General features: G+C 30.4%; 1 protein-coding gene across 1 annotated transcript in view; it reads left to right on the top strand.

Moving 5' to 3' along the window:
* The window catches only part of LOC113825773 (uncharacterized), a 3,457-nt gene extending 2,558 nt beyond the window's left edge, over window positions 1–899 (top strand). Inside the window, exons 2-3 of the mRNA XM_070131368.1 lie at window positions 160–267; window positions 831–899. Coding sequence (XP_069987469.1) covers window positions 160–267; window positions 831–885 — 163 coding nt within the window. The 3' untranslated portion in view covers window positions 886–899. The remainder of the gene's footprint in view (window positions 1–159; window positions 268–830) is intronic.
* Window positions 900–12,500: the final 11,601 nt, after the last annotated feature.

Below are 12,500 nucleotides of genomic sequence, written 5' to 3'. Positions count from 1 at the left end.
CATTTTAGAAAGTCTATGGATTTGGAAAGAAAAACCAAATTTAAATGAATATTCATCTTCAATAGACATTGAACTTCTTAAATAATAACTCTGTTTTTGGAGAATTTATATTCTCTTTAGTCTCACATTTTCACATGTGGATTTTCTTTCTCCTGATAGTCTCAAGTTTGGTAGACAACCGCGCCATTTCATAGCGTCCCTTGGTGGCTTACAGTACACGTCACCTGCTGCACAGCCCTTATTTCCATGGATTTTTGTAAATTTTAGGTTAGTAACCATAATCATAACCTTGTTAATTGATTCTTTTATCTTTGATTCTCATAAATTGTAAAGATTAACCTAAGAAAAGTGTTAGATTAAAATTTTATAGCCCAAAATAGTATGCCGGCTTTCCCGCTTACCTCGGATTCCTTTGTTCAAAGTTTTCTGTCTCATGTTCTTTTGAATCTAGCATTATTGTCACAATGTATTTGATTCTGTATCTTAATTTATCACATACTTTGTCTTTGATATTATGAATTTATTGCATTTCCTCAATTTAGAGAATATTATAATTTTTCCTTGAATATAACTCAGTTTTATTTTCAATTGATAAGATTCATACTAGTCAATTTGTTACTGATTGTGTCCTATGGATATTGTACAAATCTGATACTTATTGTATTTCATCTTTGTTGCCTAGATGATTGTTCTTACCTTACATAGGTTAAACTATGGTTTACACCAACACTAGTCATTAATGTCTTTTGAATTCCATATGTACATCTAATGTAATTGTATATACTTTGATACTGTTTGTAATTGTTAAATCTTATGTTGTTCACTTACAGTTCGCCATTGATAATGGGTGGAAGTACGCCCGAAACGTTTGGCTTTATACATTAAAGAAGAATAAGAAGCACGACATTTTTGTTAAGTCCTTTCCTACATGATGATCTTGGTCACGACGCTAGTCCTGAAATTTCTGTTTATGCTCCGCTTCCCGTCTGGAAGTCCAACTACCACAATTATATATATATATATATATATATATATATATAGCAATATTTATATTTAAATATATATGCATATACATGTATATATATATATATATATATATATATATATATATATATATATATATATATATATATATATATACATATATATATATAGCAATATTTATATTTATATATATATGCATATACATACATATATATATATATATATATATATATATATATATATATATATATATATATATATATATATATATATGTATGTGTATGTATATGTATATGTATAAATATATATATAAATATATATATATAAATATATATATATATATATATATATATATATATATATATATACACACATTCATATATATACATATACATACACACATATATGTATATCTCTATACTCACACACACACACACACACACACACACACACACACACACACACACACACACACATATATATATATATATATATATATATATATATATATATATATATATTATGATTATGATAAGATCTTAATTATAATGATAATTTTGATCATTACTGCAATAATAGCAATAATCAACTCTATTCCAATTATTTCAGAGTAATAATGACAATAGAAATAATAATAACATCATTATCATTGTCATTATAATTATTACTATTGTCATTATTATTTCTAAAATTATCATTATTGCTATTGTCATTATAAAAATAGTTATGATGATGAAAATAGCTATAATAATTAGCATACTAATCATTATAGCTGCAATAATGATGATAATAATGATGATAATCTTGATTATTATGACTATAATGATAATAATCATAAGAATAATGACAGGAAAGATGATAATAATTATTATCCAGTCCATTTATAATGAAATAAAGGCCAAAAGTATTAAAATCCCAAAAGTCGAAAAAACGGCAAAATCTAGAGTATTACAGCCTTTTGAGAGAAACGTCGAAAAAAACCTTTTCGCTTTTTATTGGTACTTATCAGGATTTTAACATTACTTCAGGTAATTGTGATGATTTTCATGATAATTCCTTCATTATATGCAATAATGATGATAATTATGATGATAATGACAATGATAAGGACAATAATAATGATAATGATAAAATCATAATTATAATGATAATTTTGTTGATTATTGCAATAATAGCAATAGTCAACACAATTCGAATAATTTTCAGACTAATAATGACAATAGAAATAATAATAACATCATTATCTTTGTCATTATAATCATTACTAATGTCATTATTATTCCACAATATAATGTAATATGGTAGACAAAGTCTATATTTTATCGTTTTGAGAGAAAGGTCGAAAAAACTTTTTTTGCTTGTTATTGGTAATTATGAGGATTTTAACATTAATTCAGGTAATTGTGATGATTTTCATGATAATTCCTTCATTATATGCAATAATGATGATAATTATGATGATGATGTCAATGATAATGAAAGAAACGTCGAAAAAAAAACTTTCACTTTTTATTGGTAATTATGAGCATTTTAACATTAATTCCGGTAATTGTGATGATTTTCATGATAATTCCTTCATTATATGCAATAATGATGATAACTATGATTATAATGACAATGATAATGACAATAATAATAATAATAATAATAATAAAATCATAATTATAATGACAATTATGATAATTACTGCAATAGTAGCAATAATCAACTCTATTCCAATAATTTTCAGACTAATAATGACAATAGAAATAATATCATTATCATTGTCATTATAATTATTACTATTGTCATTATAATTTCTAAAATTACCATTATTGCTATTATCATTGTAAAATAGCTATAATAATCATTATAACTGCAATAATGATAATAATAATGATGATAATCATGAGGATTATGACTATAATGATAATAATCACAAGAATGATGAAAGTAATGATAATAATGATGATAATAATTATTATCCAGTCTATTTATAATGAAATGAAGGTTAGAAGTAATAAAATCCAAAAACGGCAAAATCTAGAGTATTACAGCCTTTTGAGAAAATGTCGAAAAAAAACCATTTCGCTTTTTATTTGTAATTATCGGGATTTTAACATTAATTCAGGTAACTGTGATGATTTTCATAATAATTCCTTCATTATATGTAATAATGATGATAATTATGATGATAATGACAATGATAATGACAATAATAATGATAATAATGATAAAATCATAATTATAATGATAATAATGATAAAATCATAATTACAGTGATGATAATGATAAAATCATAATTACAATGATAATTTTGATAATTACTGCAATAATAGCAATAATCAACTCTATTCCAATAATTTTCAGACTAATAATGACAATAGAAATAATAATGACATCATTATCATAATCATTATAATTATTACTATTGTCATTATTATTTGTAAAATTATCATTATTGCTATTTTCATTATAAAAATAGTTATGATGATGAATTAAGCTATAATAATTAGCATAATAATCTTTACAGCTGCAATGATGATGATAATAATGATGATAATTATGATGATAATGACTATAATGATAATAATCATAAGAATAATGACAGCAATGATAATAATGATGATAATAATTATTATCCACTCCATTTATAATGAAATAAAGGCCAAAAGTAATAAAATCCCAAAAGTCGAAAAACGGCAAAATCTAGCGTATTTAACCTTTTGAGAAAACGTCGAAAAAAACCTTTTCCCTTTTTATTGGTAATCATGAGGATTTTAACATTAATTCAGGTAATTGTGATGATTTTCATGATAATTCCTTCATTATATGCAATAATGATGATAATTATGATGATAATCATAATGACAATAATAATGATGATAATGATAAAATCATAATTATAATGATAATTTTGATATATACTGCAATAATAGCAATAATAAACTATATTCCAATAATTTTCAGACTAATAATGACAATAACATCCTTATCATTGTAATTATAATTATTACTATTGTCATTATTATTTCTAAAATTATCATTATTGCTATCATTATAAAAATAGGTCTGAAAATTTTTGGAATAGAGTTGATTATTGCTATTATTGCAGTAATTATCAAAAATATCATTATAATTATGATTTTATCATTATTATAATTATTATTGTCATTATCATCATAATTATCATCATTATTGCATATAATGAAGGAATTATTATGAAAATCATCACAATTACCTGAATTAATGTTAAAATCCTCATAATTACCAATAAAAAGCGAAAAGGTGTTTTTCGAGGTTTCTCTTATGGCAATGGATTGGTATCCGCCACAGGTTGGTGTCAATCATCTCTTTAAGTGTATGGGTGTAAGTGTCCACAGATATGGCTGGTGTGCTGGAGATCGCCGGGGAGAGCCGGGGCGGCTCACCCGCCGGCTAAGGCCTGGGTAAAACCTAATTGCTGCTTGCTGTGTCTTGCTCGGCTGGAGGATCGTGAGTGCTGAACTCGGCATAATAAGCATAAAGTGTGTAAAGAAGAGGGGGGGAAGGAAGAGTGGGGATAGGAGAAGGATAAGGAGGAGGAAAAGAATCTTAGGAGAAGAAGGAGCCGGGGCTTCACCCAGCCTGCGGGGTAAACTTGAGGTAATAGTTGTAGTGGGTTTGTTGAAAGAGGAAAAGGATCGAGGGGCCCAGCGCCATCGGCAGACTCGCGTGTTCACCGCGCGACCGTACCTCGCGAGATCGTGCGGCGAGGCAAGGCCACGACTCGTGGCGCGGGGAATACCCCGCGACCTTGAGCGCGGCTCGCCTCACCACATTTTTCCCACGGGGCGTGGAGCCTCGCTATGGCGAACACAGAGCCTCTCGGCTAACTGAGGGGGAGGGGAAAGAGGCTGGCCCCTCCGCCCGGGCCGAGAGGAGATTTCTCTCCCTCGGCCGCAGGTCTTCCGGAGGGGCGCGGTGAAAATATTTAAAAACGGGAATAAGAGAGGGCAGTACCTGGGGGAGATTACTTTATTAAGGAGATTAAAAAGGTACAGGACCACAAAAAACAAAACAACAAGTGAACAGACAGAAAGAGAACACGAAAAACAACTGAACAAAACGAGTGGATAGGGGAAGGGGAAATTTGAAAGGAATGAGTAGAAGGTGGCTTCAAAGTGATGCGGCAAAACCCGAAAACTGCATCATTCCCTGTCCCATGCCAAAGAAAAAGATCATGGCCTAAACCTGATCTCCAGCCGGAACGAAGGATGGAGGGTGAGTCCATCCAGCCAGTGGTGAGTCAAGCACGGAGTTTGTTGGTTTGTCTACAGGCCAACATACCCCACATGATGTTAAGGAGGAGGCGAGAGGCTTCCTCGCGGAGTTCAGACATGCAATAGATAGGTCACGACCCACTACAGGGAACCCTCTGAGTGCTTCATTCAATCAGAACAAGCTGGAGTTTGTGTTTGCTGTTGGTGAGAGTAGAGTGTTTGTGTGTGAAGGAGAGAGTTTTTGATTTGTTTAGATGCAGCTCGTGCGTGGGATTGCGCGTCTAGATCGACCTAGCCAACACGGGGTCCTCCACCGAGATGGAAGAACCCGCGCCGGCTCGGTCGGTCGTCAGTTAGTCACTCAAGGTACACCCATTCTACCTGGGTTTACCTTGCGTGGCGTAACCTGAGCCCTGTAGCGGCTCCGCGATCAATGCGCGATCGACGGCTCCTCGAGGTCAGGCAGGGAGTCCTGTGAACCGGCGCGGAAGTCCTGGGAATCGGCGGACCAATTCCCGATGCTCCCGCGCTGTCCCAGGGGTCCCCTGGCAGGGAGCATGGCTCCAGCCGAGAGCCCAAGCCCGGCCTCGAGAACGCTCTCGACATCGATGTCAGAGTCGCTACTGTCGTCGTCAAGAATGGTGTCATCCAATCTACGACGACGAGCTTGAGGGATAGGAGGATCCTTTTTGTCTTTCTTGGTGTGCGTGGATGGTGGTGTGGTTTGTTTGCGTTTGTGATCAGTGGTAGTATGTATGTAGTATGGCGTGCCTGTGCTGTTTCTCTATGTCTTCGTTGTGGCTGAGGTTGCAAAACGAGGTGTCGGTGTTGTGAGGAAGAATGAGGCTCTGGGTGTCTGTCACCTCATTTCCTGTGGTTTCTGTGTTTGTTGTGGCGTACTCAGGGATGTATAGGTTTTCGTCTTCAAAGATTTCCTCAGGGACAACAATGCTGAGGAAGCCGTTTCTTTGGAGCATAATAGGGACAAAGTTTGCGAATCTTTTTGCGTTGTATTTGGCAGCGATGAGACTTACGTGTAATATGGCCTGGATTTTTGGGTTTGTGTTAGGTGTGAGGGTGCTTGTTTTGGGTTGTGTGGGCAGAGTTGTCCGAGAGGAAGTCGTGGATCGTCTGGATGTGCTGGTCTGAGCAAGTTGTGTAGCAGCTGTTGGTGCGTAGGAAGGGACAGTGTTATTGTCTTGGCGGAGCTCAGCTTGTTTTGCCTTTAGTATATCCTTCCGTTTAGGGCAGGATCCACTAACTGCGACATGCGATCCCTCGCAGTTGCAGCATTTGATGGTTTCAGTGCAACTGGCGAAGCGGTAGCAGTTTAAGCATTGGTCTATGTGAATGAAGCATTCGGGTTCCAAGTTGTAGGTGGGGACCGATGTATTGAACACCATGAGTCCCCGTGAGAGAAGTTTCTGGGCTTCCTCGGGGGATGAAACGCGAATCTTGACGATTCGCGACTCGGGCGGCTTGTAGACGTCGAGAACAGTGACACCGTTCTTGACGGAAACCTCCTGGCAGATGGACTCGCACGATCGTGGGGGGATCGTCTTGTCGATCTTTTTCGCCACGATCGTACACTTAGCCTTCATCTCGGGGGAGGGAACAGGTGAAAAGCCATGATCTTTGAGCTTTCTTTGGCCGTCGGCCGAAAGAAATGGAGTCAGGTGGTCAGGTTTGGCAACTGTCACTTTGAAGCCATTATGGACCTTAAAGAGGTGTGTGACTGCCACCTCAGTGATGATGAAGATGTTCTGGAGAGCCTCCTCGCAAGAGATAGGCTCCCCAGTATACGCTAATTTGATAACGTGACCCATGGGTTACGCTATAGCGAGGGTGATGAATGATGGGTAGAGGGGAGGCTAGCAGAGCTAATTAACTGGACGATGTATCATCATAATTATCATCATCATGGTTAATAATAAAGGAGTTATCATGAAAATCATCATAATTACCTGAATTAATGCTAAAATCATCATAATTATCATTTAAAAGCGAAAAAGGTTGTTTTTGAGCCTTCTCTCAAAAGGCTAGGTTTTGCCGTTTTTCCGACTTTTGGAATTTTATTAGTTTTAGCCTTTATTTAATTATAAATGGACTCATTATTGTCATTATTCTTATGATTATCATCATTATTGTCATTATTCTTATGATTATCATCATTATAGTCATTATCATTATTATTATTGTCATTATCATCATAATTATCATCATTATTGTTAATAATAAAGGAATTATCATGAATATCATTATTACCTGAATTAATGTTAAAATCATCATAATTATCATTTAAAAGGGAAAAAGGTTTTTTTTATACCTTTCTCTGAAAATGCTGTAATACGCTAGATTTTGCCGTTTTTCGACTTTTGGGATTTTATTAGTTTTAGCCTTTATTCCATTATAAATGGACTTAGTTTTAGTTTTGAAATCGGAAATTCGTTAAACAAGATCTTCAAACAGTGCTATCCTCAAGTTAGTTTCCGGTTTGTTTTTTTATAATAGCAATTCAATTGGCAATTTTTTAACACAAGGGAAAAAGTGCAACTCTGAATTATGTTCAAATGTGGTCTACCTTTTTACTTGTCCTAGCTGTCAGGCTAGGTACGTGGGTTCAACCTCACGTTGGCTGCAACACCGCATTCTCGAACATAAAGGCAAGTCTATCAGGACTGGCCTACCACTGAGCAAACCATCTTACTCAGCAATCAGAGAGTACTCTCACCTTCACAACCACTCGTTTAACACTACTGATTTCAAAATCTTGACCTCCCACCCTAACAGATTTGACCTGATCATAGCTGAATCTCTCCACATCATTACCATGAACCCACAACTCAATGGCACAACCACTGCAACCACCCTGTTCACCATGTAATAACCATCAATACTGTCGAATGGTTAGTTTGCCTCTTTTTCATTTTACTATTATTATGTACCTTGGTTTTTCAAATGTTTTTGCATTATATGTTTTCTATTCTTTTTAAGCACTTTGTATAAGAAAAATATTTGTATCTCTTTTAGCACTAAGGATGGAGATTCCTTCTCCGAAAAGTCTGCAACAATGAAGTTTTTCTCAGCAGTATTGGTTTTCCTTTTCCTGATCAGGATAAGATTCCCAAGGAACACCTCTATAACACAATCTATACGACGACGATATGGCAAGACTACCCTGGACGTGTATAGAAGGATCGAAAAGAACTCCTTTCGCGCTAAGAAACTGGAGAAAGATGTTATATATATATATATATATATATATATATATATATATATATATATATATATATATATATATATATATATATATATATATGCATATATTCATATATGTATATATATGATTATATATATATGTATATATATATATATATATATATATATATATATATATATATATATATATATATATATTTATATGTGTGTGTGTGTGTGTGTGTGTGTGTGTGTGTGTGTGTGTGTGTGTGTGTGTGTGTGTGTATTTATATATATATATATATATATATATATATATATATATATATATATATATGCACATACGTATGTATGTACTTCAATCGGCACTAAATAGTCCACACCACTCATTTTGATGTATTTCTATAGTTTATAGATATTTCAATGTTAAAAAATATTTTCAAACGAAAAATAGATAAATGTGTTTGAATTTCTAATACATAGTTTTTATTTTATATGTATCTATATATATGTAGATATATCTATATCTATATATATTTATACATATATATATATGTATATGTATATATATATACATATGTATATATTCAAACGTTATATCTATATATCTATATCTATATATATCTATATATATACATATATATATATATATATATATATGTCACAGCATTTTTTGTGCATAATTTAAGGGGCACCGCTGTCCACCAGATGTCGCTTGCTTGTTTTTAATCAGCTGGTCACTGTTATCAACTAACGGCAGAGTGATTTAGTTTTCTGTTAATTTACTCATCCCTCAATTAAACAAGAAAAAATAGAACTTGGATTTGTGAAATTAAATATTGTTACTCCCCAAAATTAATATTGTTATTCCCCAAATTTGATTTAATTCTCCATAAGTAACATAAACTAGTAGCACTGCCACCATCCATATTGTTGTTTTGACATCAGGAGGTACTCTGAAAAAAAACTCTGAATGGTTATAAGGTAATGGTTATAATGATTATAATGTCGTAGTTGACTCGGCGGCCTTCGGTGAGAGTGAGTGGTGGCTGGTTATTTCCCATTCATAACATTTATTACAAATGACTTTAAATAGATTTTCTCCACAAAAATATAATGGACAATAGAAATCATTATACCATTATTATTGTTATTATAACGAGTATTATTGTCATTATTACTTTTAAAATTATCATTATTGTTATCATTATAAAAATAGTTATAATGATGAAAATGACAGTAATAATTAGCATAATAATATTTATAAGTGCAATAATGATAATGATAATAATGATAATCATGACGATAATGGCTATAAAGATGATAATCATAAGAATAATGACAATAATGATGATAATAATAATCATAGAGTCAATTTATAATGGAATAAAGGATAAAACTAATAAAATCCCATAAGTCGAAAAACGGCAAAATCTAGCGTATTACAGCATTTTCAGAGAAAGGTAAAAAAAAAAAAAAAAAAAAAAAAAAAAAAAAAAAAAAAAAAAATTTTTCCCTTTTAAATGATAATTATGATGATTTTAACATTAATTCAGGTAATGATGATATTCATGATAATTCCTTTATTATTAACAATAATGATGATAATTATGATGATAATGACAATAATAATAATGATAATGACTATAATGATGATAATCATAAGAATAATGACAATAATGATGATAATCATAAGAATAATGACAATAATGATGATAATCATAAGAATAATTACAATAATGAGTCCATTTATAATTAAATAAAGGCTAAAAGTAATAAAATTCCTAAAGTCGGAAAAACGGCAAAATCTAACCTTTTCAGAGAAGGCTCGAAAACAACCTTTTTCGCTTTTAAATGATAATTATGAGGATTTTAGCATTAATTCGGGTAATTTTGATGATTTTCATGATAACTCCTTTATTATTAACCATGATGATGATAATTATGATGATAATGACAATAATAAACATGATAATAATAAAATAATAATTATAATTATAATTTTGATAATTACTGCAATAATAGCAATAATCAATTCTCTTTTAATAATTTTCATACTTATAATGACAATAGAAATCATAATAATATCATTATTATTGTTATTATAATGAGTATTATTGTCATTATTATTTCTAAAATTATCATTATTGTTATTATCATTATATAAATAGTTATAATGATGAAAATGACAGTAATGATTTGCATAATAATCATTATAACTGCAATGATGATAATGATATTAATGATAATCATGACGATAATGACTATGATGATCATAATCATAAGAATAAGGGCAATAATGATAATAATAATCATAGAGCCCATTTATAATGAAATAAAGGCTAAAACTAATAAAATCCAAAAAAGTCGAAAAAAACGGCAAAATCAAGCGTATTACAGCCTTTTGCGAGAAAGGTCGAAGAACCGACTTTTTGGCTTTTAAATGATAATTATGATGATTTTAACATTAATTCAGGTAATTATGATGATTTCCATTATAATTCCTTTATTACGAGTAATGATAATAATTATGATGATAATGATAATGATAATAATAATGATAATTATAATAATATTTTTTTTATAATTACTGCAATAATACCAATAATTAACTCTATTCTAATAATTTTCATACTAATAATGACAAAGGAAATAATAATATCATTATTATTGTTATTATAATGAGTATTATTGTCATTATTTCTAAAATTATTACTATTGTTATTATCATTATAAAAATAGTTATAATGATGAAAATGATAGTAATAATTAGCATAATAATCATTATAAATGCAATAATGATAATGATAATAATGATAATCATGACGATAATGACTATAATGATGATAATCATAAGAACAAAGACAATAAGGATAATGATAATCATGGAGTCAATTTATAATGAAATAAAGGCTAAAACTAATAAAATCCCAAAAGTCGAAAAACGGCAAAATATAACGTATTACAGCTTTCTGAGAGAAAGGTCGAAAAAAAACATTTCTCGCTTTTAAATGATAATTATCATTAACATTAATTCAGGTAATTATAATGATAATTTTGAGTATTATTGCAATAATAGCAAAAATTAAGTATATTCTAAAAAAAATCATACTAATAATGACAATAGAAATAATAATAATATCAATATAAGTCTTATTATAATGAGTATTATTGCCATTATTTCTAAAATTATCATTATTGTTATTATCATTATAAAAATAGTAATAATGATGAAAATGACATTAATAGTTAGCATAATAATCATTCATAACTGCAAAAATGATAATTATGATAAGGATAATCATGACGATAATGACTATGATAATAATAATCGTAAGAATAATGACAATAATGATTATGATGATAATAATAACCATAGAGTTTTTCTATAATGAAATAAAGGCTAAAACTAATAATATCCCACAAGTCGGAAAAACGGTAAAATCTAGCGTATTACAGCATTTTGAGAGAAAGTTGGAAAAAAATCCTTTTTTCGCTATTAAATGATAATTATAATGATTTTAACATTAATTCATGTAATTATGACGATTTTCATGATAATTCCTTTATTATTAACAATAATGAGGATAATTGTGATGATAATGACAATAATAATAATGATGATAATAATAAAATTATAATTATAATGATAATATTGATAATTACTGCAATAATAGCAATAATTAACTCTATTCTAATATTTTTCATACTAATAATGACAATTGAAATAATAATAATATCATTTTTATTGTTTTTATAAAGAGTATTATTGCCATTATTATTTCTAAAATTATCCTTATTGTTATTATCATTTTAAAAATACTTATAATGATGAAAATGACAGTAATAATTAGCATAATAATCATTATAACTGCAATAATGCTAATGACGATAATGACTATAATAATGATAATCATAAGTATAATGACAATAATGATGATAATAATAATCAGATTCCATTTATAAGGAAATAAAGTCGAAAAAAACGGCAAAATCTACCGTATTACAGCCTTTTCAGAGAAAGGTCGAAAAAAACGCTCTCTCGCTTTTATAGGATACCTATAATAATTTTAACAT

Source organism: Penaeus vannamei, chromosome 16, assembly GCF_042767895.1.
Source record: "Penaeus vannamei isolate JL-2024 chromosome 16, ASM4276789v1, whole genome shotgun sequence".
In the NCBI taxonomy this organism is placed as follows: Eukaryota; Metazoa; Arthropoda; class Malacostraca; order Decapoda; family Penaeidae; genus Penaeus; species Penaeus vannamei.
This window is presented reverse-complemented; position numbering and strand designations above follow the sequence as displayed.